Genomic DNA, 22,875 nt, shown 5'->3' with positions numbered 1-22,875 from the left:
TTGGCAGACTTGTGGATCTTGAGTTGAGTGTCAACCCTGGATATGTCAGCTAATGCAAGTCAGGTTATAAATAAGGAAAGTGAGGGTCTGAGAATCGAGCATCTCACCCAGAACATCCCAGAAGTGAATTATGGAAACACTCTGTATCTGCACCCCCCCCTCCCGAGGCCCTTTCAATAACAACAACAAAAAAAAAAAAAAACAAAAAAACAAAAAAAAAACCACAAAAACAATTCCATTTGGCTCAAAGTCTTGAAAACTGATATTGACCAATACAGTAAATAAATGAAGGCTAAACATCATTGATTATTGTGTTGTTACATATACATCCCTGAATACAGCTGTTCTTGGTTTTCTGTTAAGCTTTAAGACATGTTTGCAAGATTATTATGTGATTGATTTCCACTGGTATCTGTTGAAGACTAGCAATCTATAGGTTGATCATTTCTAATTTCCCTTCTTCTCAGCATATAATTTGGCTTCCTAATGAATCTCTGGTGTATTTAACATTAGATTCTCAAAAGTATCAAAACTATGCTATTCCTTCTTTATTTAAGCACTTTTGAAAATAAGAATTGATACGTTTTATCATAGAGAGAAAAGCAATTTGAAAGTCACCCTAAAAACCAGGTTTTTCACTGTGAAATTCAAGTTACAGGTTAGCAAGAAAGATGGATTGCAGTGATCTGTGTAGCACTCTGTTATGGCAAGAGGCATCAATGTAAACACCTTTGTGTCAATAAAAACATATTAGTTTAACATAGTAACAAAGGACATATGTGTAGACTATGTATATACATACATCCATCTCTGTCTACTGAGAGAGGCTAAAAAAATGATAATCAGCAAGCAAACAGCCAAACGTTTGCTTATGATATAATTCTCAAAGCAACACAATCAAAATAAAAACATTCAAAACTTCTAGAAAAAGTGGCTAACTCTAGAACTAGTCATGGAAAGACACAAGGTGACCCTGGAATATCTTATAAAATGATAAAGTATTGGATGCTTTTTTTTTAAAGAGAAAAGGAGCATCCTATAACAATAGGGTATGTCAAAAGGACACAGGAGTCAAGAAGCCAAATGAAAGTGTGATCACGGGCTAAATTCGGAATAATTTGAGCAATCAAACAGTCTATAATTATAAAACAAAGTATAAAGAAATATATTTAGGTTTTTAACAAAGCAGATAAAAGCTAAATAGAATAATAGTGTGAAACAGACCGGTATCCTTAATAGAAGAATTTCAAATGATTTACAGACCCAACTTCGAGGAAGTGCTAGCTCTCCACATCTCTGGAGTAGCTAAAGGTAGCAATATAACTCTCAAAATATTATATGGAATACAGCTAATGTCTCAATGAAGAAATCTGGTAAACATAACTCCAGACAAGCAGTTGGGTTGACATTAGGAGTGACATTTATAGAACACATCCTTGATGTGATACAAAAGCAGGGCTTTATGACTGTGTTGGTTCTTCATCAAATTGTGTCTAATCGTAAGAGAAATATCCCATAGTTCCCATTAGGGGAAAATTCTAAATTGACCCCATGAATTCTCCTCAAAAGTGTAAGTAGATCAATCAAAAGCAACGACTGTCTGAGACACTGTCCCAGTGAAAAGACACAAAAGGAAGCACAGCCACTAAATGTAATGTGGATTTGTATATGGGATCCTGGGGCAGAAAAAGGACGAGTTAGAACCTGAAGAAATAACTATATCAAATATACTGCACCAACATAATAATAATGGTAGACATTTAATGACAGTTCTAAGTTGACTTCCTAAATTTTCTACAATCTGAAGCATCTAAATGAAGCCATTTTTATGTCATCATCAGTCCCATCTTCATTATAAATGGAAACTTTTTATTGTCAGCTTTATCTTTCAGTTCTGCATATATGCCTTCATCTTTCCAGGTGACTTCATATTGTATATAGTCTTCACTTAACAGTGACTTATTCCATGTGTTATAAGTTTACAAGGTGTGTAAATAGAAGTCATTCATTTTAGCAAGCTATTTTATTTCATTTTTAGTCAATTATGTACTGTACTCTTTCCCCCCAAAATATGATAAATCTATTAGTCAAGGAAATGAAGGAAGTGGGAAGAGAAATCCAGGAGAGAATGATGACGACATACTTGTGTATTATGAGAAGTGAGCAAGGTGGGTGCCTACTGTTGGGAACAGGGGAAACATGGTACACTAAGAAAGAAAATACCCAATATCAGTCCCATCCTCAGTAATGACTCTGGGTGTAGCCTGAAAGGCCCCTAATATCTCCAAATATCTCCACTCTCTAGGGTTCTTGTTTATAAAATGGAACAGGTAACTTACTCAATAGAGTCCATTTCCAAATCTTACTGTTTTTTATTATGTACATTTTATTGTTTTTAATAGAGGTATACATTTTCCACCACTCTCCTTCCTTCCTGCCCTCTCCTCTTCTACCTTCCTCCTGCCCCCAAGCTCTCAATTTACTGAGGAGATCTTGGTTTTTTTGTTCCTTACTGCTGTTTTTCTAATGAAAATGTATGCAAAGAATATGACCAAGTATCTTTGATATAATAAAGGGAATCATTGATATTATTCTTACAATTAGTATTTAAGATTCATTTATTTTGTGTATACACGAGTGTTTTTTCCTGCATGCGTGTATGTATGCCACATGCATGCCTCATACTTGTGGAGGTCAGAAGAGGACAATGCTTCCCTGCAGCTGGTGTTACTGATGGTTGTGAGCCACTGAGTGAGTGCTGGGAACTGAACCCAGGTCCTCTGCAATAATGCATGCTCTTAATGAGGAGTATTGCAAAGACAATGAGTTCAACTGAACACAAGGAGTGTCAGTAACAGTGCAATGATCTTCCAGGAAAATGGGAAAGGCCTTAGATATGAAGAAGTTTGTAGCTTGGACTGGCCAGTAAAACACCAAGAATACTGCAGATACTACTTCCCAGCACAGTCACCAGGACTGTGTCCAGGTTTATAAGGCTGGAGATCGTCTGCTGTCTACCATTCACAGTCATATAAATTCGGGTCCTTAAATGTTATCTTTTCTCCTAGATGAGGCTGTTTCATTCTCTGCCTTAGCTAAGGCATCATATCTAACAAAGAAAAATAATATATAAAGTATCTATTGAGAAGATAATTAGCTTGTTTGTGCGCTGAGATGTGCGCCCCTCTAAGCATCTAATGGAAAATGGGTCCCTGGGTGTTGCCTAAGAAAGTGAGCAAAGGATCCCTTGAGAGTGTCTCTTCTCTAGGGAAGTCACTCCACACTGGGAAAATCAGTTCACAATCAAATTGCACAACTTCTTCTCAGGATTTCTTCATCTTGTTTGCCTAGTTTTGTTTCCCCCACAACAAGAACTTTAAGACGCTCCAGCAGGTTTAAAACTACACACGCACACACGTTTGAAATTGATCGGGTCTGCTGGTGGAAGTCCCTGGTCTTCACACTAAGGAACACCAAGGGCAGCATTGAGGGAGCTTTCTTTCTCTATGATGGAGACTTAGTATTTTCCACGAGTTCTGCAGTATGTTGTCCCATGCCACCTAGCTCTCTTTTCTCCGGTGAAACTGCCAGCTGTGCCTCTAAAAGTTTGCTTTTGAAATTGGGTTGACAGAAAAAAAAAATTATCCTAAACTAAAAGTCCTGAAGCGGCTGCTATAAAAAACAAGGGAGGGAGGGCGGAAAAGGGTGGTGGGAGAAGCCAGTACTAGTAACTTCTAGTCCTCAACCCTCAAGTTTACAGAAAGTGGGTATCAAACGCTGCCTGTGTCACACACAAACGCGTGCGCGCGCGCGCGCGCACACACACACACACACACACACACACACACACACACACTCCTATTGGTAAATGCCTCTTCCCGAACCTCCATAGAGATGATGAGGAGATCCAGAGAGCCCCAGTACTGGTATAGATGGGGTCTCTTGCAGGCCTCAGCCTAGGGCTTGTGGTAAAACGGCCTGGAAAGTGTTGGAAGGAAAACCCTGGCGTGCACAAGGAAAAACCTTTGTGGAATGTTAAAAATGCAGCATCATCCTCTTTGCTCTCTTTTCTTTAGCCAAAAGACAGAATTCGAGGGCACAGGGCTCTAAGAAGAGCTTGAAATCTGTCCTCTGGAGGAGGCGTGGAGCCCCTCCCTCCAGGTTCTGATGGCCCCTGCTCCCACGGGCCAGCAGCGCCTCCACCCTTTACCTTGTCCATTCACTCCAGCCAGGAAGAGAAGGAAAACAAAACTCTAAAAATAACTGTCAGCATCTTAAAAAGAGAAAAGCTTCGCTGCCACCACCCCCCCTTCTACTCCTGCCCTCCCTCCGCGCCACGGGGCACATGTCTGCTTCTTACAACACCGCGAGGCACATGGTCCCAGTTAGACACCGAACCCCATCGGGACAGAGAGAAAATCCACATCTGTGGGACTCTCCGCACAGAACCGCCACCTCCAGCAAGGAAGGCCGGGGGGACTGCAGCAGCGACATGAAGAAGGGCTAGAGCAAGGGGACACGGCTCATGCGGTGAGAGGCAGCGCGCGCGCGCCGGCCAGGGCGCGGGGAGGCCGGGGACACCGGGTGGGCCCTGCCACCCCCCGCAGCGCTCGCGGTCCGGCCCCCCACGCGCGCTCCCGAGACTTGAGACTTGCCGGCCTTGCTGCAACTTGCTGCAGTGTTTGAAAGAGTAGTAAGAGCGCATGGAGGTGGGGCCGGGGAAAGACCGGGCGGAGCGGTTGCGGGATGTGCGCGGGGAGGGGGCGGGGAGGAGGCGGTGGCAGAGGTGGGGAGGGGGGGCTGATCCCTGGGGGAAATGGGATGGGGGGAAAAGGGGTAGCCCCAACGCTTACACATGTCACATGTGCTTTTTAAGACGGCCGGGAGCGCCTGCGAGCTGGATCTGGTGGAGGATGCTGCGGCAGGTGCTTCACAGAGGGCTCCAGTCATTCTGCCACAGGCTGGGCTTGTGCGTGAGTCGGCACCCGGTCTTTTTCCTCACGGTGCCGGCAGTCCTGACCATCACCTTCGGCCTCAGCGCGCTCAACCGTTTCCAGACCGAGAGCGACCTGGAGCGCCTGGTTGCTCCCAGCCACAGCCTGGCCAAGATCGAGCGCAGCCTAGCCAGCAGCCTATTCCCCCTGGACCAGTCCAAAAGCCAGCTCTATTCGGACTTACACACCCCTGGGAGGTATGGCAGGGTGATCCTCCTCTCCTCACTCGGGGACAATATTTTGCTCCAGGCTGAGGGGATCCTGCAGACCCACCGAGCCGTGCTGGAAATGAAGGTGAACCACAAGGGCTATAATTATACTTTTTCCCATCTGTGTGTATTGAGAAATCAGGATAAGAAATGCGTGCTGGATGATATTATTTCAGTGCTAGAGGATCTCAGGCAGGCTGCCGTCTCCAATAAGACAACAGCCAGGGTGCAAGTAAGGTATCCCAACACTAAATTAAAGGTATGCTCCTTCTGCATGCTTCTGCCACTTAAAGAGGCGGCACTTCATTTCTCGCCCTAAACAAGCAAAGAAAATGCAGAGGTCTCATCCTTAAGGCTCAGAAGCTATGGCTTCTTTCATTTCTGGAGGGGGTGGAGGGGAATGATGGGCAAGTGAGCAAAGAAAATATGCAATGAATGGTACAACTAGACAAGAAATTCAAAGCCAAATCAAATACCAAAAAAAAAAAAAAAAACCAAAGAAAAACAAAGAAAAAAGAAAAGAAAAAAAAAAGTTTCTGAGACCCTGCAGTTACATCTTTGTTCAGGGTTAATAAATCACTGGATGGAAGGGGGAGGGGGTATCCTGAACAATTGGGGGATTTCTTTCCATAATGGGGTTCGATGTATTTCTTATTACTGATTACACAGTCACCTGGTACCATATCCACCTTTTCGCATCTTCAGCTTGGCTTGATTTTTCACAGGGGTGGTCATGGAATTTTGCTGCCCTGTGGTTATGTCTGTGGGCTGAGTGTGGCAGTGATTCTAGGAATTGTGTGTGAGAGAGAGCTTGCAGAGCAAAAGAAGTAGGGATTTTTCTATGAATCAGAACAGGGATGTGTGCTTAACTGATGCAATAGTTTGCTTAGTATGCCCTTCCTATCCCATAAAGTATCCTAGACCCCCCCCCCAAAAAAAAGATTGATTATAGGTGCCAAATAACAAAAGTAAAGAAAAAAGTTCTCAATTAGCAGAAAGTGCAAGGCATTTCAGCATTAAATTATTACCGTTTGGACTCTCAAATACCATTTTGATACTCATTGAGATTCCTAAACTCATCTTACTCTGTCAGGACCGATATGCTGCAGCCAATGAGGCATGCAGTCTGCAGGTGACTGAAGTCTCAGGGACAAATGTGACTTCCAAAAGACTCCCTGCACCATTTGTGTGCTTGACCCTGTTTGCGCTCAGAAGCTATGCCTCCAAGAACTCCCAAGACAGGTGTTTCTCAAGAAGAAAATGATATACGTGGGACTGTGTGTGTGCTCTTCTGTGTAGATAATGGAGCTGAAAAGACCACTACGAAATATCGCAATGCCCATTTATTTATTTAACAGAGTCACCAGAATATAAAGCGCAAATAACTTCCTCAGGACTTTTAAGAGAAATTGCTTGTTTCCTGAGTCGAGCAACAATTTTGTGCAGTTGGGAACTAATGAAAACCTTGCCTTGCCTCCTTGGAGCATGGCACGCTATTCACAGGAATCCCGAGGCTGAGCCCATCTCAGCTTTACGAAACTGAGCAGCCCCCACTGAGGTCTAAGGAAAGCGGAAAGATGAGTCATTAGTTTACATTAGGTGAAGGGCTTGCCTGCTTTGTGCTAATGGTGGAGCATGACGGAGACCTGTGTTTGGGCAGCATGCTTTTCATTTCCCACACCTTTGCCATCACCATCACTGCTTGCTCGGGAAAGGATGTGGTGGAGAGGTAGTCTTTCTCACCTATGGTCCTAACACAGCTTTTTGTGTCAATCGTGTAAAGAAAGATATTTGAGCTGTATCAGAGTTACACGTCAGTATGGGTTTCTCTATCTATACAAGCTAACAGGTGACTAATATGTGCAGTTAATTAGTTTGGTCTTAATTGCCTTTATTCTGCAGTCCTCTCCAAGTAGAAGAGCTTCATCCAATCAACAGCTGCGGACATATTGTTTGTGTGGCGATGTCATCGTGACATTTGCAATACCAATCTCTGTGGTATTCTTTTGATTCACCTAATGGTTATTAGTTGTGCTGTCTGGTCTTTTAGGCACATGACATCAAATGATGGCAAGATAACTGTTCTTACCTCCAGTGAGTTTCGCAATAGTAGACGCCAGCATTTTCATTCTCCAAGACAAGAGCAACTTGCTAGCACAGACTCTGCAATTGTGTGCACTCTTGAGCCAAAACGTGCTGACCTATGATACATATTCTACCTATACTTTATGAGTGACTGGCTGACTGACTGGATGGCTGATGGTCATATAGGCAGGACCCTATGAGAAATCATAAAGAAAAGGTGTGACTCATTACAAGCTTATTGAGTAACAGAATTGGTCTGATACCCATAGAAGGGACAGAACTGTCACATGTGGACTGGTGTTCTTATTTAGCTGTAGTCCATCATTCATCTTTCCTCAAATGTGCTGGTTTGAGTCTGTGTTCATGGATTCAATGAGTGGAGGGGTTGTTCTTAAGATGTCTTGGAATAAATGAGCTTTGAGGTATTCTGAGAAGGGCAAACCCTCTCAAGGCTAGACAGAATCTCATAGTCCTCAGGCAGTATAGCACACAGTTCCATAAGTACCACAGAGACCTAGAATTCTGCCACAGAGACTTCTAGAGACCTCAGGAGCAGAACTCTCTAGCAGAGAACAAAGTGAGATGACCTTCTGTTTTGATTTTGTATTGTTTTTGGACAGTTTTAATTCATGTGTGGCAATGCATCTCAGGGTGTATCTCCATGAAGCTGGCACTCAAAAGTTTGATCACTGTTGCTTTTAAAGACAAGAGGGGAAATTTCACATGTACACTTTAGTTTTTTAGTTTTTAGTTTCATTTTTGTTCTGCTCTACTTTACCAAAAATCCTACCTCTGTCCAATATTAAAAACTTCTGTCCTGGTAAAATCCAACAGTAGGAAAGAATCTCAAGCTTAGAAAAATGGCAAGATAAATAGTAGCAGGTGGACAGTGTCAAAAGGGACTGTCAATCACTTGGCTTCAAAGGGGCATTAGGTGAGGGATGGAGATGAACTAAAGATAGGTAAGCACTGATTGACAGAGAGAAGTTGTCAAAAACCTGAGTTGTGATAATCAAAGTATTAAAACAGCTGGCTTGCCCTGAACTCAGGAAGGTTTAAATCTGGTAAACATAATAATCCCGAGAATGCGATTCAGACAAACGGGGTCACGTAAATTGGCCAACATGGAAGAATCCACCTGAGAGATTAAATATACCCAATGTGAAAAAAAAGTAACACTTGGCCTAGAATACTAGAGAGGTAATCAAATTGATACAGGCTTTGAAAATACAGAAAAAGCTGTAAAATCAGAAACACACTATGAAATATGAATTCTGTAATCTTTACTTTGTACTGATCTCTATGGTGTAGCCTCAAATGAGCACAAGGGCCATGTCATCTCTAAAGACAATATTCACAATGAATGCTTATTGACTAGCTTAATAATCCATTCATTCAATGTCACAAAATTATCAAAGTTATCATCAACTTTTGTGACACGCTTCCATTTTAAAGATATTATTTATATTTTACAGATGTCTCTAAAGTGTTTTTAACCTCATAATTGAAAGATTCTTACCTTTAATATATGCATTTATATGTGTATATGTGACAGTCAAATATACACATTAGGTAAAGTAGTACAATGTGGCTATGTGCATATAGAACAATTAAATATACACATCATTAGGTAAAATCATATGATGGGGCCAGATTGAATTTTTAAGCAAAATTCTTGCATATTATAAAACAATTCTGTTTTAAAAAGATCTGTATTTATGAGCTGCTCTAGATTGTAATAAATGCTTTCGTTATCGTTCAGGAAGCTTGAGTGGTTACAGATAGTGTTTCCCTGCTTCTTAGACAAGTCATCGTAATCCCACCTCTCTACCTGTGGAAGTGGCAATTCCCATATAGGCCCAATTCCTTACAGTAAAAGCAGATGCAGTCAAAGAGGTCAGAGATTTGAGCAACTTCCCTACTACTAGAAAGGAGTAACTCAGATTGGATTTTTCTGCAACCTATCCTTCTTATGAAATTACACTCACTTCCATACATCTGGACACATTTTAAAATTAATATATATCTCAGCATACCACATGATATAGATATAGACAGAAGCAAAGATACACATTCTTGATTATCAATAAAAGACAGTGCTTCTTAAGTACATTCTTAAGTACATTATCTATTTTTGGAAGGTATTGCAGTTAATTATATAGTTCCAATCTCAATGGAAGGGGAGCTTGAGCCAACCTGAAAAGCTGTGGTAAGCATTTTTCACTTCCACTCTTAATTAATTCTAAAATCAAATATATATATATATATATATATATATATATATATATATATAATTTTCAGATATTGTGATTTAAGCTTACCTTTCTGATTCTGCCTTTCAATAAGGGAGAAAAATTGCAACATACTGAATATTCTCTTTGTATCCTAAAGGTTTCCAAATGTTATCTCCACTGTGTGTCATTTAGAGTATATAATTTTATAAATTGCATTTCCATTTTATAGGGAAAAGCCAAGGAGTTCAGTGACTTCTTTGTGATCCTCAAGCTAGTGCCTATATTCAGGCCCAGACGTAAGCCCAGATCTGTCTAGCTCCAAAGCCTCATTACGACACGCTATTGGTCTTGTTTTCTGCACTGCTCTCGGTAACAATTAACAGTAGCCTTTCTCATAAAGAAAGAAAGGGAGGAAGAGAGAGAGAGAAAAGAAAGAAAGGGAGGGAGGACGTTAGGAAGGAAGGAAGGAAGGAAGGAAGGAAGGAAGGAAGGAAGGAAGGAAGGAAAGAAGCAGGGGAGCCGTCCTTCCCCAGCCATTTTCGCATCAGTCTCCTTGCTTTCTGGGAGCGACTGGCTCCTAAGAAGATGGCAGGATGACTCTCCAGTCCGGGAAAGCTCCTGCTATCTACCTAACATGGCAGCTGCTACAAATTTAGCAAATTACTCCTTGGCACATGACTTTACCTTTGATATCATTTCCCCTCAGCTACGAACAAACTGGAGTTTGGCTTTAGGACGAGCTAAAGGTGAGAAATCTGAAAGCAACCCAAGGTGTTGAGCCAGGGGCTTATGTGTCAAGGAAACTTGGGCTTTTCTGGCTGACTCTAGCACCAAGGGGAAGAAAAGAAAATTGCTGTGATGGCAGGAGCTAATTCAATGCCCTTTAAATTGAGACCTATTCAGGAGACCCTGGTTCCAGTGTTAATTCTTTGAAGACAGGTTGGTGACTGACTGATTTCCCCATCAATTTAGGGGTCAGCTTTTTTTATGTGGGAAATTGACAGAGCTAAGCCAAGAGATCGCAGGAATTCTTGTCACCCAGAAAAGTTCTCTTATTAGTGTTAGGCAACTGTTCCTACACATAATATGTGTTATCATAATGATTAATCATTAGATTTGAGTGATACTATTGAAAAACACTGATGACTGTTCCTAACTAAATTACCGTATATGCGCCCTAGCTACCATATCAAGAATTTCTTTATTCGTTAATCTGTGAGTACACAGACTGTGCTCAAACAGTCTCCGTGTTGGAGATTATCTCCTGCTCACTAGATGCAGCAAATACATACTTTAAGTCGAATTAAATTATTACATTTGAGCCGGGCGGTGGTGGCGCACACCTTTAATCCCAGCACTCGGGAGGCAGAGGCAGGCAGATCTCTGTGAGTTCGAGGCCAACCTGGTCTACAAGAGCTAGTTCCAGGACAGGCTCTAGAAACTACAGGGAAACCCTGTCTCGAAAAACCAAAAAAAAAAAAAAAACCTGACAAATTATTACATTTGTGTGTACTTACACACATAACTGTTTTCAGTACACTGTGCTTTTTCACTGATATTTTTAATCATCATGCAAAGTATTAGATTTCATTATTGCACTTCAAGAAAAGTCTGTTGATACTGATTCTTCTCTTTCATTTGCTCCCCTCTACTCTCTGGTGCTCTTCCCTCCGGTAGATTCCTTTCTACTCTGGCACAAGTGTCTGCTCCCTGCCCATAGCCCTTTTCCCTGTCACAGTCTCCTAATTAGTTTTATAGTCTATAGCATACTCACACCATCTTTAAAGATCTATGTGTGAGAGAGATTGAAATTATTGTCTTTCTAAGTCCAGGCCACCTTGCTAAGTACAATATTTTAGAGGAAGCTCTTAATAAATTAGTGAAAAACTAGATGAAAGGGAAGGGGAGGAAGGACGGAGGGTCCATTTCCAATATTATTCTTCTTATTTCCTTACTCTTAGCCGGTCTGAGTAGTTCCTTGTGACTTCTAGATACCAACAAGTAGAACTAGAAGCAGGGATAGAAGTCAGAATTGTGTGATAGATGGGCATGCAGGGCCTGATGCCTCCCCAGACCCCTAGAAAACACTCCTTGGACTCTTCTGCTACTTTCAGGCATAATTCGCTGTAATGAGTTTTCTTTCATCGTTTCTAACGCAGCTCTTCTTTACAACACATCTGGGTAACATCTGGAATTTTTCACCCACTGGCCTTTACAGCATCTTTGGGGCATATTGCTTTTAATTCGGTTTTAGAATTAATCAGTATATGTTCAGACTGATTTCAGTTATGTTCAGACATTGATGGGTGTGCTCAACATAAAAAAGAAATGTTGAAGATGACATCTGAAAATCGCAAACTTCTAGATTATCTATTCCCCTCCCCCGAGATCATGAATTATACTTCAGTCTCTTCTCTATAAGCTCTTCCGTGTTTATTTGTCTCTGTCTTAGTTCTAAGGCGGGCCTCAATGTTTTTGATCCATGACTTGAATTTAGGCTATAATGTATTTGTTTCAAATCAGAACAATTAAGAGAAGATGGGTCAGTGCGGGGACACAGCCATGAAATGTGTGGCAGCTTACCAGGAAGCTATTCTACATTGAAAAGCCCTCGTCTCCATCGTGTAAGGTTGGGCCAGTCACTTGGTGAAGCTTAGAGTCATTCAGCAAATCCTGAAAATATTGCATTGAGATTTACCCCTTTTAAAAAGTAGCAGTTTTTCGTGCTCTTTTCCAGGTGCTGAGTAGCGGTCTCAGTGCTGAACTCTTGTCTCCTACGTACACCAATAGCAAAAGAGAAAACAACACACAGGAACCACACATGGGGCAAGAATATCTGAGGGAGGTGAAACATAAAATCAAAAGGGAATGTGCCTTTTAACAAGAAATGGTAATCTGTGAGTTTTCAGAGTTCCTCAGTGAAATCAAGGCTCATTCTTTGTTGTGCTGAGCAATCCAGGCCTCTGAAAGGTACCTAACGAGCTGCACTTAAAAAAAAAAGTCTCTGTTTATGCTTAGGATTGGGAATAGAACAGACGGTGTTCTCTCTCAAAAGCTAGCCTGCAAAGTGAGAGGACCCCACCTATGATCATATAAGTCTCCCCTGCTGTCACAGAAACTGCAAGCAGAGTGAGGTCTCTAGGCTCAGAAGCTGGAGATTTAACCAACTACTGATGGAAAATGTTAGATTGTACATCTACAATATACACAGAGGCATGTGGGCAGATGCTGCTTGTTTGCTTCCAGGCCACCCAGACTCAAAATAATCACATAGGAATTATATTAATTAAAACACCGTTTGTCCTATTAGCTTAGGCTTCTTATTAACTAACTCTTACATATGAAATTAACCCATTCCTATTACTTTTGTATTTTACCACGAGACTTGTAGTTTACAGTTAAGATGCTGGGGTGGGCGTCTTTTTCCTTTGGCAGCTACATGACTCTGCCTTCTTTTCTCATCTATCTCTGTTTAGAATTCCTGACTTGCTCTATTCTATGCTGCCATAGACCCAAAGCAGCCTCTCATTCAATGGTAATAAAACATCTTCACAGCATACAGAGGAGAGTCCCACATCATACATACATAGACTTTTTATTCTCATTATTCCCTAAACAACATGCATTAGCTATTTATGTGGCACTTACAGTGTGTTCACTATTGTAAGCATTCTAGAGATGATTTAAAGAACATAAATAAAAAGCAAGAATAAGAATATAAGCAGGAAGATGCATTTACGTTCTGTAAATGCAAAGTTCCATTATACACAAGGAAATGAGAATCGTGGATTTTGGTACTGGCCAGGGATCCTGGATTTATCTTTCCTAGATTCTAAGGGAAGACTGTAGACTCTGGGTCCTGGATAGCCAGAAATGTATTTCAATCATTCTCACAGCTTCAGAAGCCCTTGGTGCAGGGTGTTTGCAGCAGATGCAGGTCTCACTGAATGTTTAGAATTTAGCATCAAAGTTTATACCACCCTTTGAGGGGCAGGATCTTTAAATGACTTAGAGACTAAGATTGCTCAATTCTGGCTGTCAGTATTGACCATAATAATATAGTAAGATACCTATTACGTTGTTCGGATAAAATTCAAAGCCATTCAAATACACATTGACTCAGGTAAACATTGTGCCGGCTAAGTGTCAGGCACTGTGTTGCCCACTGTGAGTTCAGCAGGAAGTAAGTCAGATGTGATGCTGGCTGCCTAAGAGAGCCAAACATTACACATATAATTTATAATTACAGATTACCACGGGTGGAAAACACATGACATTGTAAGGGTAGGTATCAAGTCTTGTGGTGTTAAAAACTACTTTCTGAAGAAAAGACTGGGAGCAGAACTATGAATAGTGAGACAGAGTTTTTATGGAAAGGGTAACGTAGATGGTAGAGACAAACATTTGATTAGATCCTGGTGCTTTGGAAACACTGAACAAAGGCCACCATGGGTGGAAGCTTTAGAGTAACAGCCATGAAGGTGTCAGAGACATATTAGTAATTTCTTGAGATCAAGGTTTGTGGTCACAGATATCATATATATACATATATATATATATATATATATATATATATATATATATTCTGTCCTTTCTCTCTGCCTTCATTAACTCTATGACTTGGAGTCCATTTTTAGTTTATTTATAATTCAGTTTCCTCACAAGAACCTATGCCTTTTGGTATTGAGAAAATAAAATGAGTGGGTATGACTTTATGAGCACTTCAAGAAGTATAGTTCGCACTTGAGGATATTGTTAAAGATGCCTCTTCTTTTTCAGAAATCCAGCCTGAACTAAGATCACATGTTTAGCAAGCTCACAAAAGATGCTAAGTGTATCCCTTCTAAGAAGCACGCTCTGAGAAGAAAGGGCAGGGGCTACTTCCTGAGGACTGTCCTGGGTCCAGCACAAATTCCTAAAAAGTGCTATCTTATCCTGAAGACCTATAGAACTTGCTCAGTGGCTTTCTTGAGAAGCAATTACCAAAAGAAACAGCCCCCTTGATTCCATCTCTAGACATTTACAGCACCTTTCCCTAGCTGTAGTCCTCACCATTGCCCTTCAAAGAGAAGTGGGATAGAGCTCTTGAGCCTTTTACACTGCCTGTCTGGAGCTCCCCACAAGCCCATCATTCCGAATGTGACCTTTGCCTGAGGGTAAGAAAGATAAAAGAAGGATACCGTCACACCTAAGACTCTTTGTGCACCTAGGTCTGAAAGTTCCTTGAGGTTTTGATTTTCACGATTGTCTCAACAGAGCAAGCCTTAACTACCCTGCCTATTCCTGTCTCCTGCAAGATGAGGGCTCTCTGCACCATCATGGCTTACTTTCCACTCTGTTTTCATATATATGATTTTTGTTCAGCAAACAAGTTTTTTTTTCATTCTCTCTTCTTTCAATCCACCCAAAGAGCTGCTGTATTTATTCATACTTGTGACTCTTACCATACGTGTGACACTTACTGTATATGTGACTCTTACCATGTAACTCTTACAGTACGTGTGACTCTTACCTTATGTGTGACTCTTACCGTACATGTGACTCCATTCTACCATGAACCCAAACTCAGGGACCCAGCCTTGTATGATTAACTCTTCTGCCTGCCTCCTCACACCTATTTATTTATATACACATCAATAACTGACGATCTGATTGCAAAGCACATGCCATGAGCCAACAGCATTAACATCACTCAGGAATCTGCTACAAATCCAGATCTGCAGACCTCATTCTGATTTTGGTGAAACTCTGGCCCTAGACCTCAGCGAGTCCTAAAAGTGCCTGAAGCACGGATCTAGAGATTGAAGTATTGTCTGAGTACAGGGGACATTTAAAACACTTTTAAAATACTCTGTATGGGCTTCATCTCTCGAGATAATGAACAGCCAAGGCATTGTGATCTGAAAATCTCTAGTATCTATAATTGAGTACCAAGGTTGGGGACCAATGTCATCTTCTCCATCTTCCTCCTCATAATCATGGTGTCCACCATTGGCCTTCATTCCCTTTTGCCTACTGTATTTCTGTCTCTGCTTTTGCATCAATAACTTCTCAGACAAACTAGCCTGTAAACCATGGTTATATGCCTCTCCCAAATGTATTTTCCTTTAAGCAACCCACACAGGGACTTATGTTATTAAAGAAACTACTGCCTCTCGGCCATGACTACTGAGAACTTGTACTGAAACCTTCAGCCTTACTTGTAGTATCGACCACATTGAATCATCGGCAGCATGAAAGCAAAGCCAGCTAAAGTTTCTGCTTTATTACTTCACTCTGATGATTTCTTTTGTTTGGACTATCTTTCACAGTGTCAAAATTACATGGCTCTGAAATGATAAGCCCCCAAGCCATTCTGCCCTGCCTCCATGGAATATCACTAAGATATTTAGATACATAAGACTCTTTTATGTACTTTAGGGAATTGTCATCTCTAATTTGCATTTTTGATTTAAAGTGAGTCTGTGTGTGCCTAGTGAACTAATAGGGTTAGGATACCTCTTTATATAAATTAATTTGCCTGGAAGGATCTAAACACCAAAATGGAAGTTCCTAAGGTAAGCCTTCGGGGAAGGTTATAAGAAATTAGGGAAAAGCTCATTCAGGTCAAGCCAGTATCCTGCAGCTATGGGTAAGCTCTGAAGAGAGGTACTATCTGAAACTCACTGAAAATGACCTTCATGATGGCTTGCAAGATACACAAAGAATAAGCAATATAGCTTAATATTTGGTAAAGGAAGGTGTGCTAGAAAGAGAGAGAGAGTTACTTTGCCATTCATCTATGTGGCTACAGCTCAGGAGAGACTATAGAGAGAATTACATGTATAGAACCCTAGAGGGAATTGCCAAAGTTAGCAAACAAAAATATAGGACAATGGATTAAAGTTTAGACAAAAAGATAGTAGGCAGACATGGTAAATACTGCATCTTTTGAATTTTCAGAGGTACATTGAAGACTAGGCACCAGCTGCCAGGACCAATTCCTTCTTTGCCATGTAAAGGTTTGAAGCCCCTGCTATGAAAACAGGAACAAGCCCTGCTTTGTTTTATCTCTTACATTGCAAGGGAGTAGGAGAGTCTGGAGCTTTCCATTCATTCTTATGGAAGAGCTGATTCTAAGCCAAGGAACTGAAGTTTTCCCTACCCAGTTCTAATGCTTGTTAATCACTAACCATCCAGGGCTAGAAAGGAAGGTATGAAGTCTACTGGAAATGAGTAAAAGATATTCTAAAAACTTCCCGAAATGCACATACAAACTTTTGAAAGGACCACATTCTTACTCAGGCAGGGAAGTGAGCAAGTGAAACTTAAGCCACTCATAATATGACTCATTTACATATTTTGGCCTCGGGAAACCCTTTCCATTTATTGTTCTACTAATTCTGAGGGATTCTACTGAGTTAGGGTTCCACTTAGCCCAAACACCTCTTATTGTTTAATAGAAATATGAGAAGATGAAAATGATTTAAAAGAGAGGTTGATTAATGGAAAGTATGTGATGGGTATATATAAATGAAATTTGTAGATGGGAAATACTAACTAAACTCCACATTTCTAGAAGAGACGGGGTACCAATTTTATGAATAAAACCTTTTACTAAAATCAAAGATGTTACATGCTCTGAACATCTTTGCAACAATAGTAATCATCATACATCATTTAAAATGTGTCTTCCTTTCCTCAGGACTGTAAATGTCTTAAGGGGAGAAGCCATATCTTGCTCCATAATATTGAAGGCCAGTCTTACATATATAAGAAATATTTCATAAAATGAAGTAAATGTAAATGTGGTTTTCTTAAGGAGGACTCTTATTGCATGCCTATTTGGATTGCCTGATAGTCTTTATTATTCTCTTCCAACACCATCCTAACATTCCATGTTCAGCTCTGTTTTGGTACCCATGCCACCTGGCGAAAGCCCAGCTTGTCATTTCTCCCTTTCCATGACTCACCTTCCCGTACCACTAGATGTGTAGAATGATCATAGCACTCAGACTTGGATAGATGAGGCATAAACTACATAACGGGTCACAAGGACAGGGCACTAGGTAGGGCAGAGGAGGTGCCCGTGGGGATAGACACCATGCTAGAGCTCCCTGAGGACCCAACAGAAGCTCAGGGTCTGAACTAGTTTAATGACCCCCTTTCATAGATAGTACAACCTCTCTCAGGGAATAGCACATAAAGCCAATATTAGCAACTTGGTACTTGTTTTCAATTTATTCTTTCCAACCATTTTTTTTAAATCTTAGGCATTCTTTCTAAGGAAGTAGATTTCTTCTAGGCTGTGAAACTAGACACATTCCTTAAAAAAAGTCAGAGTATCTTTTCCTAAATGATGTTTAACACTTATACTTTAAACTTGTTTGTTTTTCTTATACAGTTATCTTCCTCACCAGACAATTCCTTGGTAGAATATTTTAGTAATTATAAGCTACAATGTTAAGTGCTATTCACTTCCCAACTTTCCCTGGGTTCAGTAACCTTCACTATTTACTGAAGGCATTAAAGTTGTTGGAATTCCTTAGCAATCTGACAGTGTACCTCAAAGTAGCCCCTGCCTTTGTCTTGGAGATTCAAATAATAATAATAGCTAATCATAATTATTATAATAACAACAATTAATGATTAAATCCTCCTAATTTCTTTTTATTTGCTTGTTTGGTTGAGTTGGGGTCTTATAGTCCAGCCTTGAACTCATAACAGAATGAAGGATGACCTTCAGCTTCTGATCCTCCTGTCTCCATGTGTATGCAGAAACTGTGATCATGTGCCTCCACACCCAGACTCCCAGGTTAGTTCTTAAAATAATAAAGGAAGTAAATAAGAATCAAACAAATTTATGTTCAACTCCATTTTTTTAACTTTTGTGATTTTGAAAACATTACTTCTTTATCCTTCAACTTTTCTATATAAAAAATTAATTCTTTATTAATACCCACCCTGCATCTAATTTCTATCACTTAATTTCTTTGTCAGCTTTAACATTTAATTAATATAAACTTGTAATATCAATGTCACAGATTATGAGGGAATCAAAGAAAAAGTCATTTACCATCCCCACTCACCAAGCCAATTTTTAAAATTCCACTTCTAACAATAAAATACATAGTTGTCATTATAGGCTAGATAACCTGTTTAATCCTTCTTATTTCCATAGGTTTTTTTTTTTTTTTTTTTTTTTTTTTTTTGGTTTTTCGAGACAGGGTTTCCCTGCAGTTTGTAGAGCCTGTCCTGGAGCTAGCTCTTGTAGACCAGGCTGGTCTCGAACTCATAGAGATCCGCCTGCCTCTGCCTCCCGAGTGCTGGGATTAAAGGCGTGCGCCACCACCACCCGGCTTTATTTCCATAGTTTTGTAAGTGTATTCATAAAATCATTTTATCAATTGTACGAAAGGTTCAGTCGGTAGTGCTACTATTCATTATAGCACACTTCTGGGGATTTTTTTTCTTTAATAGGCATAATAAAGAAAGTAAAATCTTCTGGCTAATTAATAGGAGATTTGGATGGAGAACATCTTTATATGATTTGAAAAGCTGCTTTTGTAAGTGTAACTATTTGTGCACATAAAATATAAATAGAGGTCAATAGATTTCTGGGTAGCATTTTTCCAGGAAGAACCTTAGACAACCATTAGGAAGACCTAACTTATTTCTAAACCAGCTTCAAATGCTATATACATTTTGAAGAACCACACCCAAGCTTCTCAGAGTACCTCGTGGCTTATGAAACCAAGAACTAGTTTGTACTACCTTTCAATTGGTGAAACTCAATGGTTCTCCAGAGAAATACTTCAGAAGCTTTCTAGTGACCTAATACCCGTGGTCTCTCCTCAGATCCATGAAGTCAGAATCTAGAGGCAAGGAGTTGAACTCTGGTATTTTCACACACTTAAATCACTCCAGTGGACAATTAGATTGGGAAACTTGGGCCTAAAGAAAATTGACGCTTGCCCAGCTTTTTAGCAGACAAATTGAGAGGATAAGAAACGTTAGCAAGGGCCCATAATTCTGCAGAAACCAAGCTTTATGTTCATCTTGGAGTTCCAAAAGGGGGATGAATGCCCTGAACTTAGTGGTCCCACTTCTTTTTTAAGTAAGCTGCTGCACAGCATCTGTGTGGCTAATGGAAGTGACTCTGTCCTCTTCTGTACTCACATAATCTAAAACTGACTGAAGAAAATAGAACATTTTAATCAATTCGTTATGCACCAAAGATGTTCTGAATTGCTCATCCCTAGGAAAACATATCATATGCACATTGAAAGGCGTACTTGTTGCTTAGCGGATTTGTATAGGGAGATTATTTTTCAGAACTGTAACTGTTGGCAATTATTCACTGTCCTGGTCATATACACAGATGTGATAATTCTTGAGAGTTCACAATATTAGAGCGTGAAGCAGACCTTTGAGCTTTTATTTAATTGCTATTAGCTCCCCAGCTCACCTCAAGATAGTCTAAATCACACAAGCTTAAAATGGTTAGTGTCTGTCACTTGGAAATGAATTTGTGAATACCACTCATTGTTAACCTATGCTTTAACTAGCCACGTGATAGGAGATAAAGAAATGTTTCTCTCGTGAAAATTTGACTGGACTAACTCTTGAGATTTTTGCCACTTTGAGTATGGGATACTTCATATTAAGATTTTAAATGGGATCGGGGTGGAGCTCAGTTGGTACCACTCTTGCCTAGCATGCACTAAGCCCTGGATACAATCCCATCCTGACAGAGCACCACATGAGGAAGTAGGTGTACACCTGTAACCATAGCACTTGGGAGGTGAGGAGGAGCAGAAGTTCAAGGTCATCCTATTTACATAACAAGGTCCAGGCTAGCAGGAACTATATGAGATCCTGTTTCAAAAGAAGAAAAGAAAATGAAGTACTACCAATTTCTATTTAAAAGGACTGAGGAGAAAATGCCCAGCCAAGTTACACATTTTCCTTTCCCTCTTCATCTGTGAAGATAATCATGCAATCTTTACTCAGTGCATTTACTACTTTAGATATATAGCTAATACATACAGGTGCCCTGGCTTCACCAGGAGCTGACGGCTGCACGTCAGCCCATCTTACAACAGCTTTTACAGGATGTCGAATTAAAGAAAATGCATGCTCATTAAACCGCAACGAATATTTAAGGTAGTTCAGTTGCATAGGACCATACAATCTAGGCATTTACGTTGGGTCACAAGAAAGCCTTTCTTTTCTCTTATCAGAGCGCTCACAAGCCACACACTTGCTCTCTTATTATTTTTTTTTAAAAAACAGTTCTGGGCTGGAAAGATGGCTCTGTGGTTAAGAGCATTGCCTGCTCTTCCAAAGGTCCTGAGTTCAATTCCCAGCAACCACATGGTGGCTCACAACCATCTGTAATAAGGCCTGGTGTGCTCTTCTGGCCTGCAGAAAGAATATTGTATACATAATAAACAAAATAAAAATAAACAAATAAATAAATAAACCAGTTCTAAGTCACTAAAAGCAGGGGGTGAAGGGACGGTTAGTCGGCCAAGATGAATGACGTAGTATTCGCCACAAGTTGTTGATGACTGCCGCCTTCATGTTAAATACTTTATTTTTGGCAAAATCACTTAATGAACCTGAATCCATAGCCAAATTATATTTCCCACAACCATATAAAAAGTAGAATTATCTCCTCTTCTGTGAACTAATTTCAAAATGTTAAGTAGTTGTGATTGCATTGAAGAAACATCTGCATCCTTGCATTTAAATATAGATCCATGATGCTTTATCTAGGAAACTGAAATATGTAAAAGTTTTCCACTGTCTATGTAATATCTCTCTTGAAGGATGTTATTCCTCATGTTTATTTTAAACAAGGTATTTCTAGTCATTCTTTCTCTGATAGAGAAGAACCCTGGTCATAACCACATTTTTTTTCCCTTGCGTATCACATGGTTTGGTGATATTCATGCCCATACTGCCCTCTCTCATTCTACACCCCCTCCCCACATTGTTCCACCTCCACATCATTAATAAGCACATTTTATTTTGATATATTTTTTTCTAAATTCTACATATGAGAGAAAGTATGTGATGCTTGTCTTTGAGAGTTCGGCTTCCATCATGAGACAACAATTGCTGGAGCAATCTATTTCCTGTAAACAATGCAGTTCTTGCTTGAGCCATCCTCTACTAGGAATGTTGAAAATGTAATCATATTTCCTCATCATTCCCTTCACTGCCTAGGTAGTCTATTCCACATGGACTCAGTGTTAGTATCTTACACTTGCTTTCAGCACTTCATGTAGAAAGCCTTAAGTGGCGCACGGTGATGCTAAGACTTAGCCACATGTGGTATGTTGTCATTATAAAGATTGGGGCATTTTCTCTACTCTGGCCTTTCTTGTCAGTACATTTACTTCAATGAATAGCTTTTCTAATGAGCTATGCATTCTATACTTACACCATTAGACATTCTGCATTAGGTGCTAGTGTCTGGTTATAGTCAAAAGTTACAGGCTTTTGCCAGAAATATCCCATCTAGTCAAAAAGGAAAACATGTTAGTGGGAGTTTAGGAACTCAGCTCTGGTGCTCCACTGTTAGAGGTTAACCCAGAATGATCCAGAACACTGAGGAACACAGAGCTGATGCAGCTTCAGTTTCAGCTTCCTCAAGAGCTTTTTAATCCAATTGGTTTTTGTAGAAGGGTATCACTGGTAGGAAATGTCTTCCAGAGAGGCTTTTTTCCATTGGTAATGAATGTTTTCCTTTCAAAATGTATTAATTAAAATTGAGGTCAGTGGAAAACTATTCTGTATAAGCAGGGAAATATTTTTACTGTGATCAGTTTCTCCGAAGGTTATGAAGTCAGCATAAAAATCCCAATAATTTTATAGATAGAAAAATGAATACCAAACAGAAAGTTATTATGGGTACAGACCAAGAAACATCAAGATGAAAAATGCAAAGGCTATTAATCATCCACAGGATCTGGCGAGAAGATTGTTTCAGAGTGGAACATTCCATGAGTCCCCCCAAATCATCCAGCCTCTGGCTTTCCCCATAGTATGTGCTGACTGCTGAAATTGCCATGACATCATTTAACTAGAGAAACTGAAGCATGTATGTAAGATGTCTTCTGTAAATTGTGATGTGTTCATGGTGAAAACGGAGAAGCTATGAAGCCTCAAGTCTGTGCATTCTAAAAAAGGAGAGAGCGTAAAAAATTAATTTCAGCTTGTTTTATGTAATATCTGGTTTCAAAAACATTTCTTAATATCCACTTACTTGACTGGCAAGTCATCACTTTATCCCCACTCAACAAATGAATCATTTTTACACTTTTAATAAAAGGTCACACTGAATTTTTCAAAACAGAATGAGTA

General features: G+C 40.1%; 1 protein-coding gene across 2 annotated transcripts in view; it reads left to right on the top strand.

Annotated features, from left to right (window-relative positions):
• Nucleotides 1-4,862: 4,862 nt before the first annotated feature.
• Nucleotides 4,863-22,875, top strand: part of Ptchd4 (patched domain containing 4) — a 178,682-nt gene continuing 160,669 nt past the window's right edge. The window contains exon 1 of one of the 2 annotated variants that reach the window (XM_038344228.1): nucleotides 4,863-5,288. In XM_038344228.1, the coding sequence (XP_038200156.1) occupies nucleotides 4,863-5,288 (426 nt within the window). Of the gene's footprint in view, nucleotides 5,463-22,875 lie in introns of both variants that reach the window. The other variant, XM_038344227.1, reaches the window with a different exon arrangement.

This window comes from Arvicola amphibius, chromosome 9 (assembly GCF_903992535.2).
Source record: "Arvicola amphibius chromosome 9, mArvAmp1.2, whole genome shotgun sequence".
Classification (NCBI taxonomy): domain Eukaryota; kingdom Metazoa; phylum Chordata; class Mammalia; order Rodentia; family Cricetidae; genus Arvicola; species Arvicola amphibius.
This window is presented reverse-complemented; position numbering and strand designations above follow the sequence as displayed.